The 20,605-nt window shown below is 43.0% G+C and overlaps 1 protein-coding gene across 4 annotated transcripts; it reads right to left on the reverse strand.

Moving 5' to 3' along the window:
• Positions 1–46: 46 nt before the first annotated feature.
• On the reverse strand, positions 47–10,625 carry LOC104600286 (BTB/POZ domain-containing protein POB1). 4 transcript variants are annotated; one of them, XM_010263152.3, is made up of 6 exons: positions 10,007–10,625; positions 8,189–8,314; positions 3,217–3,338; positions 2,038–2,101; positions 1,658–1,937; positions 47–1,009 (listed from the first exon to the last, which is right to left on the reverse strand). In XM_010263152.3, exons 1-6 carry the CDS (start codon positions 10,218–10,220, stop codon positions 196–198), a joined length of 1,620 nt encoding a protein of 539 aa, XP_010261454.1. In that variant the 5' UTR covers positions 10,221–10,625; the 3' UTR covers positions 47–195. The 4 variants fall into 4 exon arrangements, with proteins under 4 accessions (XP_010261454.1, XP_010261455.1, XP_088751596.1 ...); XM_010263153.3 differs by having other exon boundaries at positions 8,189–8,308; positions 10,007–10,614; XM_088895470.1 differs by lacking the exon at positions 10,007–10,625 and adding an exon at positions 8,709–8,944 and having other exon boundaries at positions 8,189–8,308.
• Positions 10,626–20,605: the final 9,980 nt, after the last annotated feature.

The raw sequence follows: 20,605 nt of genomic DNA on the forward strand, positions 1-20,605 counted from the left end.
CATAGCCTAATGATTTAATATTTACCAAAAACAAAGACAAAAAATGTTGAGATTTGGGAAATTCAACATTCATGGCTAACGACTCAATAATGCCTCGCTCGCTCCATAAAACAAATGTACATTTTTCTTTAGAACTCCCATGGACCATGGTGTTTTACTATACCTGCCTGCCGGAAATATGGAGGAAGGGGGTTGTTAGTGTTTGATGGTAAGCTCCGCCCTAAGGTGAAGAATGCCGTTAATGAAGTAAAGGCTGTCCTCAGCCACAAAAGCTGTCCATGGTATGGCAAACAAGTTCCGGTAGCCCACTGCTTTGCCCCCGGTGAATGTGTAGTTGCCTTTGTATTTGCTCACATACTCCTCTGTTGGCTTTGACCTTGCTGCAAACTCATAGTCCACTGCAAAGCTCACTGACCCCTTCTCTTGCATCCCCAAAAACAATCCAAAGCAGTGGAATGAACTTTGTTGGTCCATATTGCAGTGGGCAGATAAGAAGAACCCTTGTCCACCCAAGTGAAAGGCTTGTGAATAAACCCTCCCTGATGGAAACAGATTTAAACACTCCTCCCGCTTCAGGTCCAAGTATACCACGCACTGTTGTCTCGGCAGTTCAAACTCCACAACCTTGACAGGACGATACTTATAAGCCCTCTCAATGAAGCGACGACTTACGGCTGTTGATTCCTCTGCAGCAAGACTTCGTTGCCTGTGTGGAGCTTCAGCCTTGAAGAACAGTGCTTCAAGCACAACCTTGGATGCAATCTCATGATCAAAATCATTACAGCTAAGAACCTTCTTCAACTTACGGCATGTCATGTGAGGAAATCGGATCAGTCGCAGTAGGCGTGATCCAAGAATCTCCCGCCGCTCCTCCAGCTTTGGGTATTGCGCCCGTGCCCATTTGAGAACAAAGTCGTAGACCGCATCTTCTGATGCCACCTGTAGATCATCACTGGACAACACTGCCTCAATTCCTGCTAGGGGCAAATTCAACACCTCATCTTGGAACCTGTGGACAAAACACGCTTGTAGTAGTCGGATCTCATATGCCAGATACAAGATCTAAAATTCGTTGGGGGGGGGGGGGGGTCCAATTCGAGTTCATAAACAAAACAAAACCAGCTGGTTTCAAAATAATAAAACAAGAACACAGAAAACATGTACCTGGTTACGAATGTTTTTTGTTTCAAAAACTAAAAGAAAAAATGAGTTCGGATTTCTGGTTTAAAGAATATGTTTTCACCTGGTTATTTAATATCATGTTCTATAAGTCGTATAATTTCTGCACAAAAATTGTATTTTTATTTTAAAAACTGTTATTTTGATGGTTTCAAAGACATGTATTGTTTTCCTAAACATAACCATTTTTTTTTCTCGAGTTCAAGAATGTGTTTTTGTTTTTTGCTGGTGTGGCGATTTCAAAATCAAATGAAAACAAAAGCAATCATGTTGTAGAAAACCCTCTTAATTTGTATCCTAAATGGACGAAAGCATATGGATCATGCCTTATCAAAATAAGTAATACAACGGGGAATTAATTTGTTTGTAAGCAAACAAGCTAAGTAAAACGTCATCCAAAATCTCAGACCACATGTAGCAAGACTTGGGTATGTTTGCTGTGGTGTGTAACTTTATATTTTTGTAAAAAGGAACTCACTTGGTTATATCTTTGTAACGTGCAGCAAGGTATTGCTTGGCTGCATCAGTCAGTGGCTGAACTGCTTCAGCCATCAAAACACTTGAAGGAAGCTCCAGATAAAGCAAGGCTGATTCTGGTGTCATGGGCAAGTTCCGTAGCAACCGGCTGCAGTACCTCATGCAAGAAGCAACTTCAAATTTGTCAGCAGCCATCAGCACATCCAACAAGGCAGGAGCTGTGGTTGTTGTCAGTGTATTGCTATACATGAAATTCAGGAGCTCCATGAGTGCAGCTTCCTCTGTCCGGGAAAGGAAAAGGTACTTTGGTGAGGTTACTTTATCTACCTTTGTTTCTATATTTTCATACTGATACAGCAAAAATTTTATTTGTCTTCTCACCAGAGACATTGATTCTCAATGTTACATGTCGCTGCTCTGATTCTCTCATCCCATTTGAAAAAAGCTACACAAAACATCAGCAAAACAAGTCAAATAGCAATTTAGGCAAGAAAAAAGAAGAAAATAAACTCAGAGAGGACTAAGGGCTGCAGGACAATGTGGAGAGGACTAAGGGCTGCAGTATGTTGGACACTGTGGGAAGAAAGAAACTCTGGGATATTCTCAGAAACTCAGAGAGGAACAGCAGATCTGAGGGCTATCATACATTTTAGGGTGGTACAGTGGCTGAAATCTTTGAAAATATTCACAGACTACATTGTGGATGATATGTTGAGGAAGTGGGGTGAAATTGCAAATTGCACGCAGACCAAGTCAGTAACGAGTGTGGCTTGGACCCCCCCACCTAGTGGATTCTTGAAATTAAACTTTGATGGATGCAGTAGGGGAAACCCGGGACAATCGGGGATCGGGGTGTTTTTAGAGATGAAAATGGGGTCATCTCTGCTATGTTCTCAGGCCCAATTGGAGTGGATGACTCACTTAGAGCTGAGATATGTGCAGTTATGGAAGGAGCCCGAAAAGCCAAGGAATTGAACATCAAGAAACTTATAATTGAAGGGGATTCAGAGGTGATGATAGGGTGGCTGACTAAAGATCAAAATGATTTATGGAAGTATAATAATGAGAAGAGGAAATTCAAATGGCTGGTGCGGGAGATGGAAGTTAAGACATATTGGATTAGAAGATCAGCTAATTCCCTAGCTGACGGTTTAGCAAAATAAGGGGCAGAAAGGGATTCTTTGTTTTGGGCTAAGCTGTAACGTTAGTGTATTTGTATCTTTGTTTTTTCTTTTTTCATTTGTGACTCTTGGAAGATAAGTGTGTTTGTCTTCCACTTGTAAATTTTCTACTGATGAATTAATGAAAGTGTTATTGATCAAAAAAAAAAAAAGAAGAAAATAAACATAGGCTGTTTTTATAATAAAAATGATGGAAACAAAAAGTGTAGAATATGCAAATTTCTAGTTCATAAATGGCCTTACAAAACAAATAACTGGAATCCAGAGAATAGCAGACTTATGCCATATTCTTCACTGTTTCAGCAGATTTGGATGCTGTAGTGGTGGCTAGTCATTCTAAAACCTCCCCTGATTTTAGACAGAGAGTTAAATTCTTTACCTTATAAAAAAATGGACTTTTTGCTGCCAAAATTGGAGAGCTGATATGGATGGTCCTAATTCTCAGAACTGTACAACAATCCATGCTCCAAGATGATTCATTACCTTGGGCAGCCTCATCACCTATAGTAATGAAGAGTATCATTAGTAGTCTGCCACATTAGCACTGATTCAAAATGGACAAAAAAACACCACTGTTCACCAGTAAAGGGCTAAGGAAAAACGAGAGATTCTTTGCACCAAGTGTTTGAGTTGATTGCAATCAAAGCAAACCATTGAATATAGACTAAAGGAATTCCTATAGGCTTAGTAAAAATTGTTTGCAGTGGATCTCTCATTCACTGCAGAGATAGCTTAGTGGTGGAAATTATATAATCCTGACCTATCTTGGATAATAATTCAGGGATACCAACAGAACAATTTTCTCATGTATGTATATGTTCATTTTTAAGTCTTCGATACCAAAGAGAAATATCATTAAAATATAAAGGGTAACTTTCATTTGTGATAAAGACCCCCTGACCGTTAAACCAGCTGATGGAAGGTACTAAATTACCAACATGCCCATTTTGTAATTCATGGGGCATGAAATGAGATTTTCAAAATACCCCCATGACATATGAGAAATACAATGCTAGTTGGGTATGGTAGAATCATGTGAGGGCCAAAATGTGATGATTGGTTGATCCTAAAATACTTGATGGACGGCTTTGATTGGCCACATCTTTTCTCCACATGGCAAAAGCAGCTACTAGAAGGATAGGTGCCAAGTAAGCCTCAAAATCAGAGGCCAAAAGCCCAGTCCAACCCTGTACTCGCACAAGTGGGCTCATGTTGGCACCAGAAAACCAATTCAAACATGAACTCTTTTTTTTTCTGTCCTTCCATCCAAACAAACACCGAATTCGCTCTGAAAAAATGATTGAAAGGCTACCACCTTAATAATAAACCAGTCAAAACCATGGTGTGAACATACACCACCGTCACATCTTCGCATTTTTTCCCTCTTATAAAAAAGACCGAAATGAGGAATCAAAAACACTTGCAAAGAACTCAGTTTTTTTGTAATTAATTAATATTTTTTCCAAAGCTCTCAGAAGACTTGTGATATGACGGCAGCATAACAGAGTTTGAATTTTGATCAACTATAGTTTATATAGCCATTGATTGCAAACAAACTTGAAACCGCCGTTGAAGCTAGCCAAAATATGAGTCAAACTGGGTTGGGTGTTGGTGATCGAGTCAGATGTTGGTTACATGTGCGAGATGAAGGTGGCAAATCCAAGAGACACAGATGAGTTTGTAAGATTTCCGGCTGGGTTTGTAAGATACTCTGAAAATGCCCTTCCCAATTTTCTGATTTTCTCCTAAACCCTAAGCTACACAAACATGCCACTGGAGAAACAACCATATGACAAGAACTCTACATCGCTCTTTGCTGGAAGTTGTTGCAACTATCTCACCGATGAAGAACTATTTGGTATGCCATAGCCAGTTATAGAAGAATCTCTGGCAATACCAAAAAGACCATCATTTGCAACTTTTATGCTATTGCCGGAGAAGAAAGTAATTTGATCGTCGTCACTGGAGAAGAACCTATGTACATGTATGCCACACCAGCCATTTTAACCATATGAGAACCAATATTTTTAGGAATTGTTGGGTTATCAGAGTGCAAGTGAAAGGGTAAAATTGTTCGAGAAAATAAAATGGGTAGTTTTGGGATTTAAAAAGCTTTAAACAACCAAATGAGAATCTTTTTCGAAGTTAACTGATGGAATGCTAATGTTGCAGCATAAAAGTTCAAGGTGTCGTTGTCACTGACCCCATAGTACAAGGGGACCTTTGTAATTTACCCAAATCAAAAGGAAGTATATACCAAGAAGCTCAAATGCCTTCTTCCCTAGGGTTTTAAGAAGATAACTGATGCAGTTGTACAGCCCATGTCAATGGGAGATTGCCACATGTCCCACCTTGAGGGGCAGACTGGTTAATTCACATCTCCTTAGAGGGCAATTTGATAATTCCACCGGGCAACCTGGATGCAACGTGCGAAACTGTAACAGTTGGCTGCCACAAGTGGGCCGACTTGATCAAATCACTAATGCTTGCACACTAAATGTGGGCTAACAGCGGACCATGAGGGCATTACTCAAACATTATGGGCAGAGGAAGTGGACCAACCTAGGACTTGTTACAGGATCCATTACTCCCACATTCTCTCTCTACGCTCTTCACTACTCAGTCCTCACTCACCTTGGCACACCTTGCACCTTTGATGACTGTTTATGACCATAAGTGCAATACCAAAACAGAGATCCTAAGATCAACTCTACGGTTTTTTATTAATAACAGAATCCTTTATTAATGAAATTAAGGGAAAGGTACAGAGGAAGCAAAGGGGAGAGGTAAGTTCTCTTAACCCTCTACGAGTGAAAAAAAGACAGAATTACAACACTGCCTAGAACATTTGATCCCTTCCCACACCTTGTTTAGCAAGAGCATCTACAAAAGAGTTAGCACTTCTCTTTAGTCTTTACCCATTGCAGCTGAATCTTTACATCCTGAGTTAGCCATTTGAACTTCCATAATCAAACATTTCAACCAACCTATAACCAATTTTGAGTCTCCTTCAACAATTACCTTCCTAATATTCAAATATTTACCCTTCTTTACCCCTTCCATTACTGTCATAACCATAACTCTAAGAGAACCACCTAAACCAATAGGACCAGAAAATACAGCAATAACCTTCCTTTCCTCAACTTTGAAAGTTCCTCCAATGTCTGAAGGCCCTGAATTACCTTCATTGCTTCCATCAAAGTTCAACTTAATAGAACCAGAAGCTGATGGAGACCAAAGGGAAGTAGTCTTTATTTGAAGAATGGGGTTGAATTAGACACTTCCTTCTAACTCCTCAATAACATATCTATAGTAATAACCCTCAAATACCTCCAGAGACACACCGGAAGAATTCAAGGTCCAAATCCTATTGTCCCACACAAAAGTTTCTACACCCACCCCACTAAAAATCTGAATCAAGGCCAAAGCATTCTCAGCTTCCAAATCCCCGAGACCCCTTCTTAAGTCCAAGTTTCAACTATAACCAAAATTGAAGTCAGACGGGGCCAAAAAAGTGGAAACCAACCCCTTTTTGAACATAGAGAGAGAAAACAAAGAAGGAAATTGTTCTTTCAAAGGTACATCTCCCAGCCAATGATGTTCCCAAATTTTCACAGAATTTCTAGAACAAAGATCATGCTTGATAAAAGGTAGGAAGGTAGGATGGCATGAATGGATCTCCATGGAGAAGCTCTTTTGTAGCCCTTGCTAAGACTCATGCATCCCACCCATCAGCCACTTGCCCATGAATACTCAAGATCACCTTAACCCACAATTTGTCCCTATCCTCTGTTAATCTCCATACCATTTCCCAAATAAAGCCACATTTCCCTTTTGAATGTTTCCAATGCCTAATTCACCCTCAGATTTGCATCTAGTGACCACCTCCTAGCTAACCCTGTGGTCTCTTCTCTCATCCCCTAGTTCCCATAGAAAATCATTCATCAACTTTTCCAGAATTTTGCTTATTGCCTCTGGTATCCTAAAAACTGATAAAAAAAATACATAGGCAAGTTAGTGAATGTAGAATTGTAGACTTTAACAATGTGACTCGGCCACACAATCACAGTTAATTATTCTTTCATGGGACTAATCTCTTGGTGAATCTATCAATCATCGGTTCCAAAAACTATTATTTCTCGGATTATCCCCTACAGATAGTCCCAAATAAATTAAAGGCCACTGAGAAGCCACTCATCCCAGAATTTCAGCCCTTTATGCCATCTCCCTCTCATACATATTAATCCCCACTACACAACGTTTGTCAAAATTAACCTTCAAATTTGACATTTTCTCAACTCTACAGTTTTAACCCTCATTAGTGAGACCATGCATCAACAATAACATTAAGGGAAATTGACAGATGATGATGAATTGAATGAGAGATTATCCCTTGGCACCATGAAGGTTTTGTAATCATGTCATGTCAGAGAATCAAGGTCTTAAGATCTAGGCAGAAGGTCTTATTCTAAGCCATTATCCTAGAAGTTGACAATCTTTTTGTGTGAATGTAATATAAAAAAAAATGTCTAGGATTTTCCTATTGTAGAATAGAAATTAAATTTGAACGTTCTCTACATGACACTAGGTCCTTTTTGTATGGGCTAGGTCTGTTACAAGTTCCTTGTTTTTATCTATATCTCATGCCATGGTTATGTAGTTGTTCCTTTTTAAATTAATAAGCACAACCAAAAGATTTTATTGAGGATGTAAGAAAAAAAATAAAGATGCTAGGCAACCCCTTCCTCTAAGTTAACAAAAGGAGACTACCTACAACAGCATAAATATAGACTCTTATCATGAATAAAAAGAAAAAGTAAAAAAAAGCATTTAGCCCCCCAACTGGAACCCTTCAAACAAGTGTTTAGGTTGCAAGCCATTTGAAGGATCATGATCATAAAACGACATCTAAAATTAGAGATTAACAGGAAGAAGTTTTTGATAACGAAAATAAAATTTTGAGAATTCTACAGCACTTAAATATTGATAAAAGATTCATCATATCTAGATTCTACTGTTTCAGCCAACTTTGATAAAAATCCAAAGTTTCTAGTACTTAATTTTTGAACAACATAGAATTGATTTATATGGAAGTTTAAAACCTCATATTTTGGGGGAAAAAGGTAAGGTAACCTTTTTTTAATCAATAAAAGGTAAGGTAATTGATGGATTTGGAAGTTTACTACCTAAATTATGAATTCATCAGGAAGGTAATTGAAGCAATACTGTTTTGCTGAGGTTGCCCTTGTTTAGTCTTTAGCGGTAAAAAGAACAGAAAAAGAAGACAAAATGCCCCAAGTAGACTCAAAAGAATAGAACTCATTAAAAAAGACTTAAAAGCATATAAGCACCTGAAGGTGACTCCTCAATCATAGCTACAGGTTCCTCATCTTGGTTTTCATAAGCAACGCCATCCTCTGAATCAGGCTGCCCACAGTTTAAAATCTGCTCTTCACAGCACCAAGTAACATCTGCAGCTAAGGAAACAAGGCAATGAGCACAATAATAAGTAAAGGTTCAACATCAGTGTTTTAAAAACCGACCTGGAGGCCGAACTGTTTTTGCCTCTGGGTCGCAGGTCACCGGTTCGACCGGCCAGGAGACCGTGCCACATCAGCATCTATCTATATATATGTGTATGTGTGTGTGTGTATAATTACATATTTTATCAATAAATCATGTATAATTATATTTTAGATATGATATATGTATTATTTTATATTTAATTTATGTTTTTTAATTCAGTTTTTAATTTTTCATTTATAAAAATATTAAAAATTGTGATTTGAGGCCACAAAAGAGGTTATTTTGTGAAAATAGTGGGGCAAGGCGCTTACAGCCCCTTGGGATGCATAGATCTCAAAAAATTACCTCAATCAGACATCGGAGTGCAAAGTTATGGCCTCCCGAAGTTTGCATACACAGCATGCAACCTGCAACCCGATCACCGGGTCGACCGGATCAACGGCCCAACCGTCCGGGTCGGATGGTTTTGACCAAGTCAACGGTTTTTGACATTTCTCCAGATTTTACTCGAACTGGACCCGAAATCTTGACCTGTGATGGTTCAAGCAGTTCTACCTTCCGGGTCAACAGCGAGTTGAAAACACTGTTCAACATTGACACTGGAAAGAAGTTCAAGACAGCGAACTAAAATGGAGGGAAAGAGATGCACATATACAAGTCAATAGAAACATCATCAAAGAATCTCAATTCTAAGCTACTGCAAGGTCAAAAGAAATAAACAGCATAAATAACGTCTTAATTTGAGGTAATCTAGTTGAACCTATTGAAAATAGGCAGGAAATGTAAACTTATTTCTGCATAAAGTTAGAAAAAATCATATAACGGTCAAACTATGTGAGCACATCAAAAGTTTGTTATGGAGGACTGCTTAAAGTAAATACCGACCAAACAAATTAAAATAAAAAGATTTAAAAGAACTGCAGAATAAAACATAAAGCATAACCCCATATAGTTATTTAGATTTTTGCTCCAAATCATATCGACACAGGGGATTGCCTCTTAGCCCTATCACTTTATGTAGACTGTTTGTACTATGCTGGAAGCATAAACAATACCCAGTTACTGCAGATCCAAAACTCAAATTACCTTCTCTAGAAAAACGGTCCTAACTTTGTGTAGGAACCTCTAAATTGAGCTCTGTTTGTTGCGTTCAAAAGTAGAGTCAAAGAGCTTTTAGAGACTATCTGAAAGTCTTTTGAAATGGAGGTATATGATTGGTTAAACCAACCAGCCTTAATCAGACTGGGATTAAACCCAAGAGATGGGGTAAATTGGGTTTTCTACATTTTAAGGGGTGATTCTTCCTAAGTGATGTTGTTGATCCAAGTCCCTATCGAACCATGATGGGATATGAATGAACAATATAAATAATGTGATGCAATATTTCCTCAAGAATGCAATAAATGAATCAACAAGTAGCCGGTTTCGCAAAAGTTCAAGTGAAACTCCGGAAAAACACAAAAAAAAAGAAAGAAAGAAAAAGGAAAGGCAACCCAAAGCTAAATTTCATTTCAAAATCCAGAAACTATCCACATATTTTTGAAATTTATGATAAACAAGAAAAAATGAACCAACATGTTGAATCCAAATTCGCCAAACTTCGAAGACTACAGCTGGAAACATAAGGGAATAAAAGGCCTAACCATTTTCCTTCTTAATGTCCTCCCTCCTCCGTTTCCGATTGCGAGCCCAGTCAGCAATGCTATTACAACCATCGCCGTCAGATTTGTTCTCTGATAATCCAGCCATGACTTCGATCCGAAGAACACGATCGGAAAAATTGCTGTCGTTGAAAGCAAAGGCAAAATCCCCATCAGAAGAACTCCTGTTGCCGCTCGAAGAGAAACTGGAATCCATGATTGTTCGAGGATGGGAAAGATCCACGTTCGACTCTTTCGTTATCCTATCAACCGCATCTCTTCAAAAATACGCTAACCCTAAACCTAGTCGGGAGTTACAGATACCAAAACCAATGACGACACACACCAGGAAAAAGAAAACTTCAAATGCAAAGGCACTGATGCATTAAACGACGAAAGAAAACAGAGATTCGGAGGAGGAAAAGAAGTGGCAGATATTTATTTCGTTCTTTGATTTCTGGTGAGATGCCGATTAGAGAAGCAAATGCAAATGCAAGAAATATAGACCAGCCAGCGGCTAGCCCTCTTCTCCAAACTCGACCCACCGATATGCTTACCTCCTTTTCCTCCTCTTTCGTTATTCTTCCTTAATTCTATCTTAACAACGTCGAGAGACAAATTACCCGCCTATTGACCTTTTATTACCAAATTATCCTTCTCTTTTCTTTTATTTTTCTTATAAGTTATACTGGCTAAAAATAATAATAGAAAATTAGAAACGACTTTTTCTCCTTTCTGGGCGAGCCCGGATCTCCTGCAATCAAAAACTCTGCAAATACTGAATCCAACCGTATACTGAAATATTTAAATTCAGAGAAAGATATTCTCAATGTACGGCTGGATGCCATGCTTGCAGAAGATCCCATTACTTTCTGGTTCTGGGCGGGATAGAGCCGTAAAGACCGAATTGGGAAGCCGGTCGAGATCGAGCCAGTCTGATGGAAAAGTCGAACCAAGAGCGGACCATCCAAATCCAGATACATACCTAAATGAAGTAACAGTTTCAGATCCTAATGTCAGGTACTGAGGTATTGGATTTGGGTTCGGATCCTTGATGTCATGACTCATGAGATCCTTCTTGTCTTGATTCGGATTAGTTTTTATTTTAGAATATTAAACTTTGCCACTGGACCGATCCATTTCATTTCATATATTTTCATGCATTACGCCATGGACGGTAGTGGATCCTGGATCCAAGTCTCCAAGTCCAAGTCTTTCGGCTTGAGAATACGTCCCAATTTTCAAAGGTTGTCCGGCAAGCGAGTTCGGATCTATTCCACATAGAGTATATCTCACACCAATCTCACAGCACGTTTCCACCGTGCATCTGAAATATTTACTCACAAATTAAAAATTACAAATACAAGATGTTTTAGGTGCACGGCCTAACCTAAACATGTTGTGAGGTGGATGTGAAGTGCAAATCCAAACTCCTAACAAATATGGAGTTCAAATCAATCTCCCTCAATGTCGTATATTGAGAACATCTCCCGATGTTATCATTTAGAGATATTCTCAATACACGGCAAAGATGGGGCAATCTTGTGGAGGGCTGATATGGTTTTACAAGGGGTTTTAGTGACTGACAATGGTTTTTTCCGGCCAACTTGATAAAAAGATGAAGGATTTGGAATTGGAATGAGATTTTTCCACGTGGAGGAATGACGTGATCAATTAAACTACGTGAGGTATGAAAGAATAACATGGTAATAATATTTTAGAAATACTCAATTAAGTTAGTATGATATAAACAAACTTAGGAACGTTCTTGACATGTTGCCATGCCGTGGGATACAAGAGTAATTGCACTCAATATCTTTTTTTGGAAAAAAAAAAAAAAAACAAATGCCTAAATTAACGCGTGACGTCTAACTGTCTAAGAGGTAAGAGTCTAGTCGGATCTATTCACAACAAAAAAAAAAATTGTTTCTCATTCTCACAGTGAGATGTATGGACACATGATCATGGCCCACCTCAAAAAATTGTATCTGCAAATATAATCCAACAAATGTCCCTTTGTTGGGTTACCCAACCCGCAAGTGACCCGGGACTAAATGAATAAAACCCAATTCCTAATTAATGAATGGATTGAGTGGGTTGGGTTGAAAAGTTGCCACCGCCCCCAGTCCTCACGGCAACTAACCAAGTCTCCACTACAACTAACCAACCAGAAAGTTGGTTGACAAGCCATGAACTTAGGTATATCTAACTAGTCCCCTCCTATCCTATTTCTTTCCCTTCTTATTAAAAGAAAGCCTGTTATGATATGAGAATAGTATGGTATCTGTCTATCTGATGAATTAATGGCAAATCAACCCACGTCAAAACAAAAACAAAACCAATCAACCGGTGTTTACTATTTGACTTTGGATTGTGATTGATTAAATAAATTGTCAATGTATCATGTATGCATAGCCGTGTAACTTAGGCAAGTTCAAGTTATCATTTTGTCAAAATTTGAATGGGCCCAACCCAAAATTTCGAGCCCAAATGAGTGTATTATACTAATTAACTCGGGTGGACACTCATATGTTTGATGGATTACTAGCGGGGTGCACGTGCGTTGTAGGTATATGTTTATCATATTATTGTTAAAAGAATATATTTGAATTATTATAGAGTAATTTTCAAATTTTATGTATGAAAAATAATACACAAAAATAATAATGGACTGTGAGATCTGCTTTGTTTACGTTGGTGATGGACTATTATGACCTGTCAATTGTTGTCCTCCTTCCTGTGGAACTTGTAGCGAGTTTTTTTTTCCATGGTTTAGGGGTGCTTTGGGCCTCTGTAGGTAGAATAACCGATCTCTTTGTGTTTGGGTGTTGTTTTTGTGATCTCAGGCGTACTCAAAGTTTGTTTTGTTGGAGTGGCTAGTGGGATTTGCTTTGTCTATGTTTTTTACTTTTCATATATGTTTTGTAAACTTTGTTTTCTTTTCTAATAAATTTACCTTGCCTTATTCATAATAATAATAATAATAATAATTGATGTAGCATGATCTGGTCACTCCTAGCTGGATGGGGCCTCGCTTTTAACTGACAACGGACAGCACCTAAGAAGGAAAAGATGAAGGATTTCCGGGGAGCTCGCCCGGCGGGAACACTCCGATGCTTAAGTTAGAACTCTGAGAGAGAAGCTTAGAGAGTAATGGCGAGCTAAGAGTGGAGATGCGCACTAGTCGATTACCAAAAATTCAAATTACCTTTTTCTTGGGGGTTGGAGCCCTTATATATTAATGCGCTGCAAATCGGGTGTAACCGCCTCTAGCTCTCTGCTACAACCATTATTCGTCAGACTGATTTGATTTGCGCAGGGTATGGTCCTGTCACTTGAGAGACGTTATGCAGAGCTGGCATGTGCGCCGCCTGACGTGAGACGTGGGCGCAGTCCTTTGGACTGGCAGGTGCTACGCCGCCGGACAAGAGACGTGGGAGCAGACTGAAAAGCACGGTCTTGTCGGATAAGACGTTACCCGAAGACTCCGGGTTACTCAATAGCGAGCTCCCTTGTAACGAACTCCTTCGTAGCGAGTTGTCTTGCAGCAAGTCGTTCTGTAACGAGTTGTAGCGAGCTGCCTTGTGGCGAGCTGTTCTGTCGGGGTTTCAGCAAGCTTATTACGCCGAGTTGCGGCTAGGCTGTCATGCTGAGCTGTCACTTATGTCGAGTCATATCCACGTGTCCCTTAGTTAGGAGGTCGAGTCAAATCACCCTCAATTAATTGCCCCCCATTCCCTGGGCTAAGAGTCTCACTCTAGCGTGGGGAGTTCATGAAGTGATGGGTGGATTTGACCCATATTCAAAACTAGGTTGACTGACTACATGATGTGTACGCGTGGATGTCAGGTGACTTCTGGATTTTTGGGCGCCAAAAAACGTGTCAAACTACATTCAATTTGGGAAGACGTGCAGCCGTCTTTACTTCAGTTTCGGAGGACGTGCGGCTGACATTATTGTATGCCGTCATATCTGCTTTGATCGAGACCGTTGATTTTTCTGGCACAACGGCTATAAATAGGAGGGCCCCAGGCCTCATTTTCTTTACGCCAACTTGCCTTGCATTCAGTTTTGAGGTCGCACCTTCACCTTGTTTGCTCGAGCTCTCCCCGTTTCCGTTGCTTTCTCAGTCCACTTTCCTAGTGAGTCCTCTATTCTGTCCAAGCAATGTCTAGATATCCGTACCACGGTGGCTTTTTCCGAGACGGTAACCAGGGCGAGGTCTCCTCGAGCTCGGGGGGAGCTTGGGGGTTCCCTGAAGGGCAGGCTCCGGAAGCCCGTGAGGCCTCCGGTAATGCGGCTACAACTTCCCGGGGTCAAGAGCCTGATAGTTTGGGCCCTTCCTCCATGTCCATGGAGAGGATTGGGACCCTAGTCTCTTATTATAACCTCCCTAGGGATCTCATCTACAGCTTCCCATCGGGTAACTATCCCTGGGAACACGGTCACGATGAAATTGTGGTCTTTGAGGAGCAGCTCGTGGCTGGTCTTCGACTCCCTCTACATCCTTTGATAGTGGAGGTTCTTACCCATTTTAATGTCACTATAGACCAACTCCATCCGAACTCAATCCGAAATGTGGTTGAGACGATTTCTTTGTTTTTTGAGTATTGTCTTCCTCTTTCCCTTGACATCTTTGCCACTATCTTGTCCATTCCGTCAATCAGAGGTCGAACATGTAGGGCCTCCAACGTGAGCTCAACCGGGCTCGAGAGGAATTCCTCCAGGCTCAAAAGGGGAGCGAGGCCCTGGAGCTGCTCGTTAGGGACCAGGAAGCACGGATCTCCCGTCCGTCTGAGGAGAGCGTCCGTTACAGGAAGGAGTTTTCGAGGGTGGCGGCGGAGAGGGAGCTTCTTCACCAACAGGTCCAGAGCTTGGAGTCCACTCTCCATGAGATGACCTCCAGGTGGAGGCAGAGCGTGCTAAGGCAATGGAGGACTTCAAGGAGTCCCAACAGTTCCACGACCTCCAGGTTGAATATGGCTCTAGGTCCTACCGCTCAGGGTTCAAGCTTTGCCGGTGGCTGATCCGAAAGAAGTTCTCTGGCCTCAACCTGGAGGGCGTAACGATGAGAGACCTGGTCCCAGAGACGGCAGACGCGACGGCAGAGGAGGAGCCCGACTCCCTGGAGGAGAGTGATGAGGAGGTGGAGCCTTGAGGCTGGTTGCTCTCTTTTTTTTTTTTCTTCTGAAAAATGAATCTTTTGAAGTGGTTGCTCCTGGGCGGCTAAGCCCGGTTCTCTTTCTGTTTTGATGTACTCTCCCAGGCTGTTAAGTCCGGTTTTTCTAGTAATGAAATGTTTCTCTCTCTCTCTCTCTCTCTCTCTCTCTCTCTTTTTGCTAAGTGTTGTGTGATTTGCTCCTTTGCCAAAGTGACTATTTCACTCAAACTGTTAGAGCTAGGTGCCCGAAGTGAGGTTTCTCAATTATCGTTACCCCGAGCTGTTTCTCAGTACTTGGTAGGGGTGATTTTATAATATACACCGAGGTGACCAACATACCGAGCATATGCCCGACCTGTATGCACCTGGGTTACTTAAGTTGAAGTTGGTTGTCCCTAACGGGTCCAACTTGTATATCGGGGCGGGCTATGCATCATAGGATTCACTCCCAAGCTGCCTGTGCCTTTGGTATAAATACTTAGCCTATGCCAACGAAGCGGTTAGGTCTCATATGGTGCCGAGGTCTTTGTTAGCTCGGCATTTTAGCCCTTAGGCTGGGGGAGTGACTTATGGTCCACTCTCCTAGAATTCGCCCATGCCACAGAGGCAACTGGGTCTTGTAGTGCCAAGGTCTTTGTTAGCTCGACATTTTGGCCCTTTGGCTTTGGGAGCGACTATAGTCCACTCAGCTCAGCGATTATAGGTAATACTGCCTTAAATTGACAATATTCCATTTTCGAGGTACTTGTTTCCCTTCTAAGGTTCCAAGCTCATACATTCCTTCCCCGAGCACCCGTCTTACTCAGTAGGGTCCTTCCCAATTTGGCCCGAGCTTACTAACATCAGGCTCAGACACCATAACCTTACGAAGGACCAGGTCACCGACGCGGAGGTTTCGCTTCTTGACCCTGGCGTTATAGTACCGAGCTACTCTCTACTAGTAGGTCGCGGTCCTAATGTATGCGAGGTCCCGTACTTCGTCGAGTAGGTCGAGGTTAGTACGTAGCTTGTCTTTGTTTGCCTTGTCATCATACACTTCCAGACGTAGCGTGGGGACTTTGATCTTGATTAGGATAACTGCTTCAGTGCCATAAGTGAAGTTGAAGGGAGTCTCGCCTATTGCGGTCTTCACTGTGGTCTGATAAGCCCATAGTACACTAGGTAGCTCGTCTACCTAGAGTCCCTTAGCTCGGTCGAGGTGTGTCTTCAGTCTGCGGAGAATGGCTCTGTTCGTGACCTCCGCCTGACCATTTGCTTGAGGGTGTGCTACCGAGGTGAAATTTTGTTGAATTCCCATATCTTTACACCAGTTCTGGAATTTGATATCCTCGAACTGCTTACCGTTGTCAGAGATTAGCACCCGGGGTAGTCCGAAACGACACACTATACTCTTCCAAGAGAAGTTCTGCACATTCCGCGCTGTGATCGTCGTGAGTGGTTCGGCTTTTACCCACTTGATGAAATAATCAATTGCCACCACTAAGAACCTCCTCTGTCCTGTCGCTAGCGGAAATGGTCCGAGTATATCGATCCCCCACTGTGCGAAAGGACACGGGCTGGTGAGATACTTCAGGTCGGCAGCAGGTTGGTGGTGGATGATGGCGTGCTTCTGGCACTTGTCACATCTTCTGACGAGCTTGATCGCATCTGCCTTCATTGTTGGCTAGTAATATCCCTGTCGTAGCGCTTTCTAGGCGAGAGCCCTACCCCCCAAGTGTCCACCACACAGGCCCTCATGAGTGTCATGGAGCACAAGCTCAGCTTCGGAAGGTCGCAAGCAGCGCAGATAGGGGAGTGTGTAAGATCTTCGGTACAGCCGTTCGTCTATTATAACGTATTTGGCCGCCTGACGCTTTACCCTTCTGGCGGCATTACGTTCTGCGGGGAGGGTCCCGTGTAGCAGGAAGCTCGCGAGCGGATCGATCCAACTCGGCTCTACTTGAATGACAGGAGCGGCCTCCTCTGCCCCCCCCCGAGAATGCTAGGCCGAGGCAAGTTCTCTATGTACACGGTCCTCATGGTATTATCACTGGTGTTGGCTAACTGGGATAAGGCGTCGGCCTCAGCGTTCTCTGATCTCAGGATTTGCTTGATGAAGTGTGACTGGAAGTTGAGTAGAGCCTCTCTTACTTTTGCTAAGTAGGCGATCATGGTTGGCTCGCGGGCTTCGTATTCACCTGTAACTTGGTTGACCACGAGCTGAGAATCACTGCAGATGATGATGTGTTTGACTTTCACTTCGTTTGATAGGGTCAGCCCGGCTAGTAACGCCTCGTACTCTGCTTCATTGTTGGACGCCGCGAACTCAAAGCGTAGCGCATACTCTACTTTCACCTCGCTCGGCCCATACAAAACGATTCCATCTCCGCTACCCTGTTGGTTGGACGAGCCATCTACGTGAAGGATCCAGGGCTCCTCATCCCAGCTCGGGTTCGATCTAACTTGGAGAGAAGCCGCACTGGTTGCTACTTCACGGTGCTTGAACTCAACCGGCCTAGGAACCTCGGGCTCAACCAGCCTGGGGACTTCGGTGCTGAAAGTACATTCCGTGACAAAGTTGGCTAAGGCTTGGGCCTTGATAGCAGTTCACGGCTTGTACTGGAGGTCGTACTCGCTGAGTTCGATGGCCCACTTCGTCAACCTACCAGAGACCTCGGGCTTGAGTAGGACTTGCCTCAGAGGCTTGTTGGTGAGGATGACGACAGTATGAGCTTGAAAATATGGGCGAAGCTTCCGAGCTGTGATAACTAGAGCATACGCCAACTTTTTGATCTCTGGATACCTCGTCTCTACTCCCTACAACACCTTGCTAACATAGTAGATAGATCGTTGGACTCTATCTACCTCTCTTATTAGTACCAAGCTGACCACCTCGTCACTTGCAGAGAGGTATAGCTCCAAAACATTACCCTCCTTGGGTCGGGTTAAGACCGGGATACTGGCGAGGTACTTTTTGAGCTCGTCGAATGCAAGCTGACATTCTTCAGTCCATTCAAAGCCTTTGCTTTTAATTGCCTTAAAGAAAGGCAGGCAACGATTTGCTGATTTGGACATGAAGCGGCTCAGAGCAGCTATGCGGCCATTCAGCCTCTGAACCTCCTTCAATTTTTGGGGTGGTCTCATATCTAGGATGGCCTTAATTTTTTCCGACTTGGCCTCAATGCCACACCGGTTGACGATGTACCCTAGGAATTTACCCGAGGTGACACCAAAGACACACTTGTTTGGATTTAGTTTCATGTTAAACTTACGTAGAATTTCAAAAATAGAATGTGAGTCTTGTATTAAATCATTTGAAAACTGAGTCTTGACGACCATGTCGCCTACATAGCATTATATTTTCTTGCCGATCAACGGCTCAAACAATTTTTTTACAAGTCTTTGGAACGTTGCCCCAACATTTTTCAGTCCGAAGGGTATGACCTTGTAGCAGTACAAGCCGAGCTCAGTTATGAAGGCTGTCTTTTCTTTGTCAGCAAGGTCCATCTTGATCTGGTTGTAGCCCGAATAGGCGTCTAAGAAACTTAGCAACTCATGTCCTGAGGTCGCATCCACCAGATGGTCGATCTTGGGGAGTGGGAAGCAGTCCTTTGGGCAAAGTCGGTTCAGGTCGGTATAATCGACGCACATGCGCCACTTACCGTTAGCTTTTCTTACCAGGACGGGGTTGGCCACCCAACTCGGGTAATGGACTTCCCTGATAAAGTCGGCAACGAGGAGCTTCCCGACCTCCTCGTCAACTGCTCTCCAACGCTTTGGGGCTAAGTTGCATTTCTTCTATTTAACGGGCCTAACTACAGGATCAGTATTCAGCTTGTGAGTGATGATGCTAGGGTCTATGTCGGGCATCTCTGCTGCAGACCATGCAAAAAATCTAAACTTTCAAGTAAAAAACATACTAGTTAGGATCGCAAAGGCTCCTCGATTGAAGCACCGATCTGGATTGTCCGAGCTGGGTCCTCTACCGAAGTTGGGACGGAGATGGTCTCTTCTGTGGGCGTGGCTCACTCCTCGCACTACTCTACAGGTCGCTCTAGCTCGAGGTCGTCTACCACCTTGGTTTTCCCTTTGAGGGCGGTGACATAGCACTTGCAAGACTCAAGCTGATCGCCTCACACCACCCCAACTCCGAAGTCCGTAGGGAACTTCATCGCCAGATAGTAGGTGGAGACCACCGCACGTAGGGCGTGGGTGATGGACCGACCTATTATGGCGTTGTACGGGGAGGGAGTCGTGACCACCAAGAAGTCATGGTTGTGCCTCACTATGCTAGGCCAGGTGCCGACCTCCACAGGTACAGTGATTCTCCCCAGGGGCCTGACTTCCTCTCCGCTGAAGCCCACCAAGGGAGTATTTGCAGGCTTGAGATCACCTTCTTGGAGCTGAAGCTTGTCGAATGCCGCATTGAAGAGAATGTCTGCTGATCTACCGGAATAGACGAGGACACGTTTGACTTTGAAGTCGTTGATCCTTATCTTCACGACGAGCGCATCATTGTGGGGGTAGTGGACCCCGTGCACGTCATCCTCTGTGAAGAAGATCGGGTCTTGTGTCCTTGGCCGCTTCGAGGGGTTCTGGTCTTCCCTTTCGACCTCACAAGTTGATGTCCGAGCTGCAGCCGAGGTGCAACCCACGACAATCGATCCTCCGATGATCACATGGATAGTCCCCCGAATTGGTCTCTCTTTCGGGGGCCGCCTTTGCGGCTATTCTGCTTGCCTACTGGATTCGGGAGCGTCTCTGCTTGCTCCCCCTGTCGACCTGCTTTATTACTATTATTCTGTACAAAGTTTCTTAAGTATCCACGACGGATGAGCTCCTCTATCTCGTCGCAGCGGTTTTTACAACTCTTAGTACTATGACTGTGATCTTTATGGAAGCTACAATACAAATTTTTATTCCTTACATTAGGGTCCCCTTTCAATTGGGGTGGCCACTTCACGTACAGGGCATCTTTGATCGCCATAAGGATCTCGGCCCGCTTCGTGTTCAAGGGCGTGTAGTCTATCTTTTCTGCTGGTGGAGCTCGGAAGGGCTGACCTGGCCTTGCCCCCCGAGCTAGGTCTTTCTTCTTCTTACTGTCCCCCTGGGTCGGGGGCTTGATTTTTCTTTTTCTTTTTTCAGGGATCTACTCACCCTTCTGGTTGATTTCCTCCTCTGTCCCTATAAACTGGTCCACGAACTTGAGGAACTCGGTTACCGTCTTGGGCCGATTAACAACCACGTGCCACTTGAAGTCTTTGCGCGTGATGCCTCTCTTGGTTGCGGTGAGTCGAACTGCGGGGTCCAGGTCGGGTATTTGTAAACAAGCATCGTTGAACCGCTTGATGTAACTTCGGATAGATTCTCCTTCCCTCTGGACTATGCCAATGAGACTCTCCTGGGTCCTTGGGCACTGCTTGCTGGTGATGAAGTGAGAAGTGAAGACTTGCACGAACTGC

Source organism: Nelumbo nucifera, chromosome 1 (assembly GCF_055504915.1).
Source record: "Nelumbo nucifera cultivar China Antique chromosome 1, China Antique-T2T, whole genome shotgun sequence".
Lineage (NCBI taxonomy): Eukaryota > Viridiplantae > Streptophyta > Magnoliopsida > Proteales > Nelumbonaceae > Nelumbo > Nelumbo nucifera.